The sequence below is a fragment of the Salvia splendens genome, chromosome 3 (assembly GCF_004379255.2).
Source record: "Salvia splendens isolate huo1 chromosome 3, SspV2, whole genome shotgun sequence".
In the NCBI taxonomy this organism is placed as follows: Eukaryota; Viridiplantae; Streptophyta; class Magnoliopsida; order Lamiales; family Lamiaceae; genus Salvia; species Salvia splendens.
Window position 1 is genome coordinate 32886973 of NC_056034.1, and position 14711 is coordinate 32901683.

At 41.9% G+C, this 14711-nt stretch overlaps 1 protein-coding gene and 1 long non-coding RNA gene across 6 annotated transcripts; both read right to left on the reverse strand.

Moving 5' to 3' along the window:
- Nucleotides 1–3872: 3872 nt before the first annotated feature.
- On the reverse strand, nucleotides 3873–4451 carry LOC121796881. Its single transcript, XM_042195653.1, has one exon. It carries the CDS (start codon nucleotides 4449–4451, stop codon nucleotides 3873–3875), a length of 579 nt encoding a protein of 192 aa, XP_042051587.1.
- Nucleotides 4452–7178: 2727 nt separating this feature from the next.
- Nucleotides 7179–9431, reverse strand: LOC121793418. 5 transcript variants are annotated; one of them, XR_006049107.1, is made up of 5 exons: nucleotides 9204–9427; nucleotides 9061–9129; nucleotides 8643–8955; nucleotides 8319–8543; nucleotides 7179–8237 (listed from the first exon to the last, which is right to left on the reverse strand). It is a non-coding gene; the product is annotated as an uncharacterized LOC121793418 (long non-coding RNA). The 5 variants fall into 5 exon arrangements; XR_006049104.1 differs by having other exon boundaries at nucleotides 7179–7639; nucleotides 7809–8237; nucleotides 8643–9129; nucleotides 9204–9420; XR_006049105.1 differs by having other exon boundaries at nucleotides 8626–9129; nucleotides 9204–9431.
- Nucleotides 9432–14711: the final 5280 nt, after the last annotated feature.

Consider the following 14711-nt stretch of genomic DNA (forward strand, 5'->3'; position numbering starts at 1 on the left):
AGACCTTCAGAAACCGCACGTGAAATCTAAATCCGAAGCATTTGTGGTTCAACATTATGAGAGAATACAGTCCTAACATCCCTGGTGAGGAATGAGTGACTAAGCGAATCTAGTGTTTGGCCGCGAGTATGGGTGATCTTGACGAGCAGATGTACTGACTGGGAAGGAAAAGGGGGGCGGCAGAAATTTAAGGCTGTCTAAGGCCGGATTGCACCTGATCCCAAGGGGAGGGATGGTTGAAAATATAGCCCGATTAATGTGTTTAAGTGTTTTTGTGTGTTTATGTGTTTTTCTTTTTTTCTTTTTTTTGTGTCTTTCATGTGTTTTTATTTGCGTCAAGTTTAGAGTCTAGTTAAGGATAGAGTCGGTCAGGGGTGTAACCAGACTAGAATTCGACTTATTTCTTTTTTGTTTGTTCTTCATGCTTAAGGACAAGCATGCGGTAAGTGTGAGCAGTTTGATAAGTCGTATTCTAGGCCTTGGTTACTGGTCACTATAATGTGCATAATTGGATTATGTCTGCAAAACAGTTGCTAAAGTGTGCAGGGAAAGGGTTCTACTCAGTATGGAAAGAGTCGGACAACTCAGGTGAAAAGGGCATCAGAATGTTGCTATACTGACCAGTATGCATGTCAAAAAGTCTCGAGATGGAGAAGAAGGATTGTTGGGAAGATCAACCACAAACAAGGGCAAAATAGTCATTACACGAAGAAAGTCTACCCTAAAATTCAAGGGCAGACCTCCATATAAATAGAAGCCACTTGAAGAGAGAAAGCATCATCAATTTTAGGACCTCTACACTTAGTTAGAATTCTCTCTCGGTAGATCATTCCTTTCAGCATTGTCCTACATCTTCTCGTTCCTCGCCACAGCCATGGTCACCTGATGTTCACCAGTTCGCCGGAGTTCCACATTATCTCGTTCCAGCCAGTTCATCGCGTAGTAACAGTCGTTTCATTGCCCGGAGTGGCAAAACAATCTTTAATTGCTTTCGTAGTTAATCTTACTTGTTTTTCTTACGTTGGATCTGTTGCATTTTCAATACTTGCTGACTTTGAAGTGCTTTGGTTGAGATCCAGACGTTTTATTACTATGAAGTTGTTTTTGTGCATCGGTTTTTGTTTGATTCAGTTTCTTTCTACCTAGATAGTGTAGATCTAGTTGCTACTGTGATTTCCAAGTGTTGAATGCATATTTTCATTTCTATGTTGATCGTTCTGAGTTTGTTAGATTTAAGTGTTAAGTGCGAAGGCTTAGTTCACGTGATTTCTGCTACCTTGCATGTTACCTAGTGAGTGTAATTTCAGTTTCGCTAGTTTAATCTTTTGATTTGGAGTTTTAATTGTTAGATCTGTTTTCGTGAGTTGTTAATTTGAAACTCTTGTTGATGAATTCTGGGTTTGTTGATCTGAGTTTATTCATGTGGAAGAAGATAACACCTACATCTAAGTTTGGGACCACTTTTGCTTTTTAGTAACTTTTTGCTTTATCCTTTACTTTTCTCTACCTTTTTCTGCTGGTACTCTACAGATCTGTCAGCCTAGTCACCTAACTACCACTTATTCCCTGATATTCCGTTTAGCCTTTTATAGTAACTCTACCCTCCAGATATTTTCTGAAATATAATGTTCCCTCAATCTCACGTACACAGCTGCTTGTTAATCATCTTTCACACCTCCTAGTCAGTAGTGTACCACCTTAATTTCCAGTCTAGATAGAATCTCAACCCAAAGCGTGGTAGCTAACCAACAGTTCCAGAATATCACCACAATTACCAAAGCGCATTCATCTTTGTGGGATTCGACCCTTACATCCACTATACTAGTCAGTAGAAGTGGGTTGAGGAATTATTGATATCAGGTTCAGGCTTAGCTGGGATTTCCATCCTGATCAGTAGGATACATCCTTTGCTTGACGCGACACCTGCTCAAACCTGCTCTTTCACTCTAGCGGTTGTAACTTTCCATACGGTCATTGATGTAGAGTCTTTACATGCTGGCAGACTAAATACCTTTCGACGAATGACGCTATGTCCCTCTTCATACCATTCCACCAAAAGGACTTCTTCAGATCTTGATACATTTTCGTACTTCCTGGGTGGGCGGTGTAAGGAGTCTCATGTGCTTCACTCATAACCTCGTTTTTGAGTTCCTCATTATCCGGTATGCATAGTCTTCCTTTGAAAGTAAGGGCATTGTCACCTTCTTCACTAAAATTCCCAGATCCACCGGTTCGCACTTCCACATGAATTTCCTCCAATTTCGCATCCATCTGTTGTGCTTTAATAATTCTCGGCCTTAGGTCAGGTTCAACAGCTAAAGTGGTGATTCGCGCTACCACTGTTTCAGGTGCCCTCACCACTTCCAAACGCATTTGCTAAACTCGCGAATCAAGCTTTCTTCTTTGGTGAGAAAAGTGGCCAGTTGGGAATGGTCCTTCCGGCTCAAAGCATCTGCCACTACATTTGCTTTGCCGGGGTGGTAATTGATGCCACAATCGTAGTCCTTCACCAACTCGAGCCATCTTTGTTGCCGCATGTTCAAATCTTTCTGCTCGAAGAAATACTTTAGACTTTTGTGATCCGTAAAGATCTCACATCGGACTCCGTAGAGATGATGTCTCCAGATCTTTAAGGCGTGTACTACCGCTGCTAACTCCAAGTCGTGGGTTGGATAGTTCAACTCTTGTTGTTGAATTAACACACATCCAAGTCCCACCTTCGAAGCGTCAGTGTATACCACGTGGTTCACTCCAGGCTCTGGAACGGCTAGAATCAGTACACTAGTTAGTTTCTCCTTCAAGAGTTGGAAACTTGCCTCACACTCCGAGGTCCAATTGACTTTTGTCCCTTTCTTGAGTTGTTGGGTCATGGGTCTCGCTATCTTGGAGAATCCCTCAATAAACCTTCGGCAGTATCCTGCCAAGCCTAGGAAACTCCGAATCTCGTTTGGTGTTGAAGGTGCTTTCCATTGGTGTACCACCTCAACCTTGGCGGGGTCCACTCGAATTCCTTCTGCCGACACAATGTGACCCAAGAAATTCACTTCCTTAAGCCAAAACTCACACTTGCTGAATTTGGCATATAGTTTTTCACTCCTCAACGGCTCCAAAGTGATTCGCATGTGTTCCTCGTGTCCTTTCTCATCCTTCGAGTAGACGAGTACATAATCTATGAAGACCAAAACGAATTTATCCACATATGGATGAAATACTCGATTCATCAAATCCATGAATACTGCAGGTGCATTCGTCAATCCAAACGGCATTACGAACCTTAAGTCCATCTTTGATGGTATACGAACCTTAAGTCCATCTTTGAGAAGCAGTCTTCGGTATGTCCTTTCTTCGGACTCTCAATTGATGGTATACGAACCTTAAGTCCATCTTTGAGAACACACCGGCTCCTCGAAGTTGATCGAATAGGTCATATATCCTCGGCAGTGGATATTTGTTCTTGAGAGTCATCTTGTTCAACTCTCTATAATCGATACACATCCTCATCGTCCCATCCTTCTTCTTCACAAAAAGCACAGGCGCGCCCCACGGTGAAATACTGGGTCTAATGAAACCCAAGTTCATAAGCTCTTGAAGTTATATCTTGAGTTCTTCCAACTCTTTAGGCGTCATTCGATATGGGGCCTTAGACACAGGTACCGACCCAGGCTCTAGGTCGATTGTGAACTCCAATTGTCGATCTGGCGGTGGGCCGGGAAAAGCTTCAGGAAAAACGTCTGGAAATTCTCGTACCACAGCAACATCATCCACTTTCCTTTCTTCCTTCTCATCTCTTTGTAGATAGACCAGATAGGCAGGGCGCCCTTTCCTCAACATCGTAGTGGCTTGGTGTGCGGAGATGATAGACGTGTTCCGGTTCATCGTGATTTCATGATACACGATTGGTTATTTTCCAGGACTTGTAATGCTATTTGTCTCTCCTTGCAACGAATAGTAGCAAAATTCACAGTTAACCAATCCATTCCCAAGATTATATCGATATTCCCCATTGCCATGACTTTTAAGTTGTGCGCGACTAGCTTAAGTTCTCCCATAAAAATTTCTACATTCGAGCATGTTCGAGAAATCTCTATTACCCCTCCCACTGGTGAGGTCACCATCATCTTATGTTCAGATATATTAGCAGGCATACTTAATGTGTCCACACATAGTTCTGATATGAAAGAATGCGATGCGCCTGTATCAAACAATACAACAATAGGTGTATCGAGGAGTTGGCCCATACCTGCCAAGTTTCCGTTCTCGTGACTCCCTTGCTCAGTCTTGGGTTGTTTAGAACTCAGCGCATATGCTCTATCCTGGGAGGGAAGTCTTGGGCGGTGAGGTTGTTGTTGTCGCGGAGGTTGATCACGATTCATCCTTGGTTGGTTCCGCCGGTGGTGCCCTCGACTGCTGACGGAATCCTTGATTGTTCTGCCTTGACCCCATCCCCACATTCTTGCTCGGACACTCTCTAGAGAAGTGGCCATTTTCCCCACAGTTAAAGCACTTGGTAGTGTTATGCATTCTACCCTCTCCGAAATGGTACTTAGAGCACACATTGCATTGTGGTGGCCTGGGTCGGAAGTCACCCTTCTAGTTAGAGAAATTTTGTCTGCCCCCATACTGTGGTCAGTTTTGGGTGGGCTGGTACCTCTTGTTTTCATAGTGGGTCCTATTCTCATCCCACTTTCTCTTCTCTTGAGAATAATGTGATGGAGGCAGTGCCAGTGTAGTGTTTCACATCGTCCTCTCCTTGGGCATAGTTGCCTCAACATCTAGTGCGAGGGCCAACGCTTCCGCGTATGTAAGTCTCCCACGACTAGCTAATTCCATCTTAATCTCATGCCTTAGACCCTCACGGAACTTATCGGTCAGCTTCTAGTAGGTGTCAACTTGTTCAGGTGCATACCGAGTCATATCGCAGAGTGCGCGGTCATATTCAGTCACCGACATACGCCCTTGGGTTAAGTTGTAAAACTCAGCCGCCTTTGCCTTTCATTAGCTCATTGGTACGTACTTGCTATATATCGCCTCCTTAAAGTTCTCCCAAGTCATTCTACCCACTTGATCTCGTGGCGTGGTCTTCATCTTGGTATCCCACCAGAAGTCAGCTGACCCAGTCAATTGGTAAGTCACACAAGTCATTCGTTCCGCATCGTTGCACATTAGAATCGTGAAAATACGCTCCAATGCACGTATCCAACTCTCAGCCTTTTCCGGCTCTCCCATTCCATCGAAGACGGGTGGCTTTTGTTTTAAGAACATCTTCATAATTTCTCGGTCTACTGGAGGCGGAGGTGGTGGTGGTGATGGTGCTTGCACGTGTTTCTCCTTTCGATTGTTTCCCATTTTAGTTGATTCAATTTCGCCACTTGTTGGACGATTTCCTCTCATCGACGACCTTCGTTCGTATATCTTAATCTATCAGGGTGCTCGTATTTTCATTCCAATACTATCGTACAATGATGCTCTTATACGACGATCTTAAATACTCCGACTCACAACTTTCTGTTGTTATCCGTATATCCCTTGATCAACCACTTATATAAATTCTGAGTCGCAAAACATGATCATTTGGTGTACACGGCTTCTCTCAGCTTTCTATTTCTCAAGACCTAATATCTAGGTAGGGCATAACGTTCGATTCTTCAGCCGCTTGCTACAACTAAGCATGGATGCAAAAATATTCGACTCCTCGTGTTGTTGGTGTATCATCTTTTTGTATGTGTCTCTTGAAACTTATTCCTCATATGTGTTTGCAGAGATCGAGCCATTGTCTTTCTTAAGAGTCTTGTATCAAGAATTTAGAAATCTACTTAACAGTCTTACTTGGATCAGAACGGGTTTCAACATGAGGAGCACTTATTGAAATTGCCCTTGATTAGAATGGCTCTGAAAATGACTCAAGAGGAACAAGAATGAGTCACTACTTTTCATTAAAAGGAAACAGTGATGCATCACTTGCAAATTGCAGGTCAATCAAAAGTTTTAAATGCACGAAAAGAATACCATTGTCAAGGAGCTTCATAGAAAGAAATTTCTGAGAATCCAAGTAAGTATTGTCAATTAAATTCATTCATTCTAGCTACAAAGGTGGCACTCCACACTTTGATCAGTGTAAATATCAGAACATATATAACTCATACTGGATACAAAGACTAGACAATGTCTCCATGATATTTGAATGACGTGTTGATTCATATCTATTCTAATCGCACCACATATCATTGCAACTAATTCAGAATACGAAACGCATGAATTTAATATAATGGAGCCTCTTGCCCGAGGTGGATCATAACAAATACCCAACTGTGGAAGTTGAACTATTTTACCTCCCCAATATAAACTCACAAATATTTGCATGATTTCTGCATAAGAAAATATAACAAATACAAAAATTAGAGACAATTTTTCCCTATAAACCCTAATTTAGTAAATCAGGGAAAACCAACATAATCTAACAATATTATGCAATAATTAAGAATAAGAGATATACTTACCGAAATATAACGAGAAAATGGAAGAAATCGCCGGAAATCAGAAGAAAATTGCACTGCCCCCTTTTCTCTCTTCTTTCGCGCAGAATGGTATTCTGCTTCTGGAACTCGTAATTTTGTTTAAAATAGAGACGCATGACACTCATGCGTTTTACCTAGAGACGCATGAGGGTCATGCGTCTTTAAATAAAAAATTAAAAAAATGAAAAGACGCATGTCTTTCATGCGTCTTCCGTTAAAACACATGAAACTGGTGTGTTTTTCATGCGTCTTTCATTAACCAAAGACGCATGACGATCATGCATTTCTCACAAACTGGTAAGCTAAAAAAAACACAGTATTAAGATGGAATGGCTAATGTGTCCTAGAACACAAAAAGAATTAACCAGATATGGGTGATGCATGGGTGGAAACATTTCAAACGAGCCAATCGAATACATTTAGGGGATAGTTGCAATTTCAAATTCATGAATGCGAATGATGTAACGTTCTACGTTTGGTTTGATCGTGCATAGTTGGTTGGGGCCGAATTTTCTAGGAATTATTATATTTGTATTGGTATTTGGTGAAGGTTTGCACCAATAGCTGTGTACGTTTTTGGGTGTAGTCTCTCTCTTGTAATTGTATGATCCATTGTTCAAGTTTGTAGGGGGGATTGTTTGAATGTGGAATGTATTGTATCTATTTTTAACAATCTATTCGTCATTTAATGCGTAGTGAAATATTTTGCATTTCATACATGTTAGAAATACACCTAACACAATTTCTCAATTACAATTCCAAGTAAGACGAGCACCAAAGACATAAATGCAAGTGTCAAATGTCGACGCTATCCCCGTGTTATTAATGTTTGGGAAACATTCACGGCAAGGAACAATGTCATCATCACATTCATCACGACGTTTTGCAATAATAGGGACCCGGTTGGTCAGTTTGGAGGGACGACCATAGGTTGCGGCATGATGGCTTTCATCCCACTCATCACACCACTTGAACGACCCTTGGTGGTCTCCATTAACCGGACAGTTATAGTAGTATTGTTCTGCATTATTCGCCGCTCTCCCTGTACAACGCATGACCATCCTCCCATTACCACAACAACACTGTGGGGTGTTATCTTCTATTCGCATAATGGATAAGGATGACTGCCAAAAAAAGTTAGCAATATGAAAACAAACAATATGCGTATGAGTGAATGATCGAAAAATAAAGTGCAACACATGATTCAGGTACAGGCAATATCGTTCTACCAACCAAAAGACCTAGGGAACAAATTTCCTATTCATGCACGATATCTATTAGCCCACATCATACCAACTAAATTGTCATGAAACTGTGACCATTCCGCCGACGGCTCGACCGACTCGACATGGTCGGGTACACCGCCGTCACATAGGTTTGAGTTGTAGTCAACACATCTATCAAGTTGGGCTTCAATAGGATCAATCGCCATTTCGCGACGGATGAAATTATGCAACAAACAACATGCCATAATAAGCCTTATTTGAGTTTTGACTGGGTAGTAAGAGGCACAACGTAATATGCCCCAAAGCATCTTCAGCACTGCAAACGCACGCTCAATGACATTTCTCGCTTTCGTGTGTCACATGTTGAACATCTCCTTAGAGTTTTGCGGCATCGCATTCCCAGGACTCCGTTTTTTGAGGTGGTAATGGACACACTTGTACGGTGTCAAGAATCTCTTGCTATTGGCATATCCGTTGTCACAAAGGTAATAACAACCTACACACAAAAAACAAGCAAATCAGATTATGCGACACATTGTTAACCATGCATACCGTGAAGGTGTTTGTCGAGATATACCTTCTGGAACCTTATGTCCATCAGCCCAACAAACGGCGTCACACAATACACGAGAATCAGCGGCTGAACCCTCTCACCTGGTAGTATGTACACGAACTGCATGATCCGGTTACAAACGACTAAAGTGTTGGTAGCACTTTGACATTTTTTGGTCCGATACCGAGGCTTATCAGTGTTTCTCACTAGAAGGTTGATATGCGTACCATCAAGCGCGCCAAGATAGTCCTGATCAAAGTAAACAGGTTGTTCGGCATTTAGGTCTATAATATCAATTAATACAAAATAACAACGATTTATTTCAAAGTACACTATAGTTAAACCCACTATAAACCACGTCCAACGGTAGTAGGTGCAGTCGTCGGGAACGGGTACGGCCCTCGAAAGCAGGATTCCATGTAGACTAAGAACAACTCCTAGAACCTAGTTAACATAATGCGAAATCGTAGAACCAGATCTCCAGAACTGGAATTTCACAACGCGGTTCTTTTGATGATAGGCGAGGACACTGATGAACATTGCGACTTGTTCCTCAACCCCAACACACTTGCCAGTCCGCAACCCACTTTGTTCTGATAGTATGCGACAGATTTGCCCAAATGTGTTCCGATCCATTCGAAGATTTGTAGGAGTATGTATCCTTCAAGATATTGAGGGTATTTTCGTCCGAAAAAAATATGGAAATAGTAAAAAAGTACTTCGATTGATATTAACACATACTCCTAAAACATTATCGCACACATACCTTTCGCTGAAAATGGGTCACACGAAGATGTTGATGCCCGCACAACCATCCTTCCTCTCTGACTCTTCCCTGCAATATTAAGCCAAAAACAGTTTAGAATAAATAAGAAAAATTCGACTTTCCTATAACACCACACTCCATACCGATAACAATTCCCGAAGGTAACCTCCCACTTTAAACTCACATTGCCCTACTTGTGGAGAACTCTACAGTGTTAGATCTGTCGGCAGATCTACAACTTAGAGAGACAGTTCTTGAAATACACTCCTCGAAATGAAGACCAAAAATTTGGCATTGGGGGAATCCAAATTTTCAGGGACACAATGGTAATCTTTGCACCAATTATGTAGGTACCGTAGCGGAGCAGAAATGTATATATGGTGGGGCGGGTGAATTAATTACACAGAAAGTCAAAGAAAACAGTGCGGGCCGGGGGCATTAACGAGGGCCGACCATTTTTTATAAAAGGAACTCTGAACCGTCAACTTTGGCCACTTTTGCACTCAATTATGGCAAATTAAGGAACTGCGAACGTGCCCTAATATTTGTGGTTCTCACTACACTTTTCCATCTCATTTCTTACTTTGAAATAATACCCACAACTCACTATTCATTTTTTAACTAGATCTCACTTTTATTTTCTATTAAATTCTTTTATAATTTTAAAATACGAGATTCATTTAAACTTAATTAAATATTAAAATTAAATTCATAGATCAATTATTTTAATCAAGAAATTAAATTTTATGCTAATGAAATTGACATGATAAAAAATATAAAAACATTCTATTAAACAAGAAAAGAAAAAAGAAAAGGAAATTAAAATGAAAAAACAATAAAAATGACTATGCAATAGTAATCTTAAGGATAAAAGACGAAGTTATGTCTATATCCTAGTCAGTTTATAGGAAAGATTGTCATTTAAATCATAATTTTAGATGGACTTCTCGTTAGTCTTGTAACCTATTAAATCAACTAATTAAATAATAACTTCTGGTATATTTCTTAATTGTCCCATACAATTAAAATTGTGTTGAAATTTGTTGTAACTGTTATACTTTTCGTCATCATATCTTTACCAATTACATAATATTCATTTAGAAATAGACCACCATAATATAGTACAATAATAAACTATTCAGAAGTTAACCAAATATTATGATTTAAATGACAAATTTCATCAAAATTTTAATTGTATGAGATAATTGAGAAATATACAAAAGTTATGATTTAAATGATTGATTGTACTCCCTCCGTCCCAAGATAAGTGAGCACAGAATTTTCGGCACGGGATTTAAGGAAATAGGGTTTTGTTAGTAAAGTGGAAAGTGAATAAAGTAAGAGAGTTAATAAAGTAGAGAGAAAGAGTAAGAGAGAGAATACCAAAACAGGAAATGGCTCATTTATCTTGGGACGTCCCAAAAAGGAATGTGAGTCGCTTATCTTGGGATGTACGGAGTATAAGTTATGGGATTGATCAAGTCAACCAAAAATTATGATTTAATTAATAATTTTCCCAAATACTATATTCGACCATTTCTCATTAATTCTCTGGCAAGCCCTCTTAAGGGGAAATTTTCCCAAATACTATATTCGATCATTTCTCATTAATTCTCTGGCAAGCCCTTTCATGCCCTTAAGCCTATTTTGGAAGTTAATAATGAGAAGAGATATCTTTAGAGCATCCGCAGCGGTAGAAGGATGGTATCCGTCCGTCCGTGCCAGCGGTGCGGCGGAACGCTGCTCGCAGTTGCGGTCTTGCCGCTGGCGCGGCGCTGCTCTTAGCTAAAAGCATGTTCGTACCAGCGAGCAGCTGACGTGGCGGCTCCAGATTGGCCAACGACAAATCCATTGGAATTTAATATTTTTTATAAAAAAATCAGATTTTAATTAAAAAATCCGATTAAAAATAAAAAAATATTTTCCTACTTCCCAAAAAATTATATCCGTTTTCTCCCCACTTTTAATTTATTTTTCAATTTTTTCCCCAAAATACACATATTCATCTATAAATATCCCCACTTCCACACAAAAAATTCACACCACACTACACAATTCTCATCTAAATTCTCTTCTTTCCATTCTTACAATTCTCAATCTTTCTTTCACTATTAACAAAAAAATGTCCGGCTCCGACGATCACCCCTCCGGCTTCCATGGTTGGAACCACGAATGGTTCAGTTCACAACCATTTCTTAGTCCGAAAATGGAATTTTCGACCCCTCCTCAAACCCAAAGTTCGCAAGCTCTGGGTGGCTACCGGCCTTACCCGGTCGACGACCAAGATGCCCCCGATGGGCAATACGGTGGGCACCCGAACCACCCGTACCTAGAGCGGGAGGGAGCGGCGACACTCAAACTCCTACTCTTCCTACTCGTGGTGTCCGCACCCCGTACACTCCGGGGGATATGGAGCAAATATTCAAAGCGTTTTTTTCTATCTCCGAAGATCCGGAGATTGGCATGAACCAATCCGGGGACCATTTTTGGTGGCACATCTGTCGCCGGTACAATGAAAACCGGCCGGCTGGAACAATCAATCGCAACGAGAGTATGGTGCGCAGTGTCATATACAGAGCAAACGAAGAAATCCAAATGTTCCAGGGGTATTACCTCCAGGAAGAGCGGTCGGCGGGGAGCGGACGACGCAAGGTCGACACCATCAGTGCCGCGTTGGCGACCTACCAATCCCAACACTACCCCGTTCAAGTACCTCAATGTTTGGCAGGAGGTGCATGGGCATCCAAAGTATATGGGAGACGTAGCATCCTCCTCTAGCTCCTCCGGCAAACGGTCGAGGTCGGTATCCCTATCCGACGCCGGCTCCGATGAGGTATCCACCCAGTTCGCCGGAGCTAACTTGGGTAGCCCCGACGCCGGCCCGAGTAGTTTCCAACGTCGGCCGCAAGGAAGGAAGAAGTCGACGGCCAACCGCCGTCGCGCCGCGACTCTATTTGCCCCCGCTCCCGCTCCCTTTGTGCCACCTCAACCCCCCACCAACTCGTTGTGGGGGTTTTGACCCAACTCAATTTGGCCAATAGGTCAAATATGACCCCCGAGCAACTTTGATCGCATGTGGCAATGATACGGGGTCTCCAAAGAACATTGGGGGTAGAGCCGAATGAACAGGCTTCCACGGGGGTATTTTAGCCTTTAATTATGTAATTTTTATTTTTTAGGAGTATAATTATGTAATTTTTTTTAGGTGTTTAATTATGTAAATTTTAATTTTAGGATTTTAATTATGTAATTTTTAATTTTAAGAATTTTAATTATGTAATTTTTAATTTTTTTGTAATTTGTAATATTATTCCGGGTATTTTTAATGTATTTTAATTTTATGGAATTTTTTTTATTTAAATTGAATAATGGAATGGTGGGACCCTTGCGCTTGTCCTTGCGGAAGAGCACGGATGTGGGTGTTGTGTTCTTGCCTAAGAGTAGGGAGTAAAAAAGTAATAAAAGTGGGTTCGGGCCCACATCCGTGCTCGTTGGCAAGAGCACGAATGGGGATGCGCTTATACTATTGGGATAGAGTAGAAGTTATTATTGGATAAGTTGAAGGGATAAGGACTTGAAAAGAGTAGAATAAAAAGAGAACAGAGTAGTTAGTAATGCATTGAAAAGTGTTGGATTTCTTGGATACAGATTTGCTTGCCTTTTGATGAGGGTGGCTTGGGTATTCTCCATTTCAGGGAAGTGGCTGTGGTTTTTGGGTTCAAGTTGTGGTGGAGACTTCTAGCTCAGGACTCTCTCTGGGCGCAGTTCATGACCCAGAAGTACAGTATCCTCCCTTGTCATTTGCATACATCCCTTGTTGGTCGCATGATAGTCCTACTTGGCGTCGGTAGCGTCGTATTTGGCCATACATGCATGAGTATATGCCGGAAAATGATCCTCCTCAATCCCAGACCGTTGCATCATATTGGCATGAGAATGCATGGGATGAGGATATGCTGCATAGTTTGTGTTTCAGGTTTGGCATACCTCCAGATTTGATAGACCAGATCAGAGCCACGCCGATCGAGTTGGGGGCGAAGGATGTGAGGTGGTGGAGTCTGACTAGTCATGGCGAGTTCTCTGTGACCTCACTCTAGTAGAGCATCCGGACTAGATTGCCGAAGTGGGAGATTTTTTGTCTTATTTGGAATCAAGGGTTGACCCCTACCATCTCGGTGTTCATTTGGAGGTTACTGTTTGGTAGGCTGCCGGTGGATGAGAAGTTGCAGAGGAGGGGGATTGAGTTAGCGTCTAGGTGTCAGTGTTGTCGGTCTCCTTCGGTCGAGTCTCTCAATCATGTCTTCTTTTCGAGTCAGTCGGCGATTTACACATGGGAGTATTTCGATGCCTGGTTTCCTTCCTCGCACACACCGATTCACACGAGCACTGATATTGCACTTAGACTAGGTCACTGATGGAGGTCTTCTTTCCAGAGGGCTCTCGCCATGCATATTAGTTTTCTTGTTCCTTGTTTGATTGTTTGGTTTCTTTGGACGGAGAGGAATGGCTGCAAGCATGGCGGTCGTCCTTTTCGGCATTCACATGTTATTTGGCAGGTCACTCATCACCTGCATGTGTTTGTTCTGGCCGGCAGGATCACCCCGACTCATTGGAGGGGATGCTCGTTGTCGGTTGATTTCATGTCTTTCTCCCCCAGACAACGTGTTCTGCGGTCGCTCATGGTCCTATGGCATCTCCCTGATGCACCTTGGGTGAAGCTGAACACTGATGGTGCATTCTCTACTTCGACACTCGAAGCGGGGGGTGGAGGATTGGTTCGTGGTTCTGATGGAGGCCTTCTGCGCGCCTTCTGTGCTCTGGTAGCTGCATCATCGAGCTTTGAGGCGGAGCTTCTGGCTCTGATTCGGGGTTTGGAGATGGCTATGGAGCTTTCTACTCACATTTGGATAGAGCTGGACTCAGCGGCTCTGGTTAGTTTGTTGCCATCTGGACATCATGGCTCTGCAGATTTTAGACATCATATGGCTTTGATCCGGAGTATGACAGCCCAACGACATGTTCGATTCTCACACATCTACAGAGAAGGGAACCGGGATGCTGACTTTCTGGCAGGTAGGGGGTCCAGACCCCTGCCCTTACGTACTTCGATCCAATCTCTGCGCATCGGTACCTGAAGGCGCTAGTTATCCCAACTTCCGTTTCCGACGTAGAGATGTGGATTGACCTCACTCTCATGATGGTTAGAATTTTTGTATTTTCGTCTCTTCCTTTTGTTTATTTAGTCCTTCTTTTTCCTCTTGATAGCTGGGGGGGATCTCGGCTTGTGGGACATCTGGTTTTGCATGTTCATGTTCTTGTTTTTGGATTTTAGTCACTTTTGGGCTAAGATCATGTTTTGGGAACATTATATTTTGAGCTTATTTACGGGTAGGGGGTCTGCCTAAACCCCCGCCCACAAAGGGCGTTTTTGATAAAAAAAAATGCATAGAAAAGTGTTGAGAAAAAATTAGTACCAAGTTTATATGAAAGAAAAAGGGATGCACAAAATAAAGCAAAAGGTTAGAAAAAAGAAAAAGAAAAGAAAGTTTGAAAGTTGTTGCAAAGTTGAAGTGTTGAAGTTATTACTAAACCAAAGTAGAATATCTCAGTATCTTTCAATAATAAAACTGGATTCATAATAATGATGCAAT

Bases quoted from the DNA above. Each gene is read 5' to 3' on its own strand.
- LOC121796881 (XM_042195653.1), bottom strand. From the start codon at position 4,451: ATGTGGGGATGGGGTCAAGGCAGAACAATCAAGGATTCCGTCAGCAGT.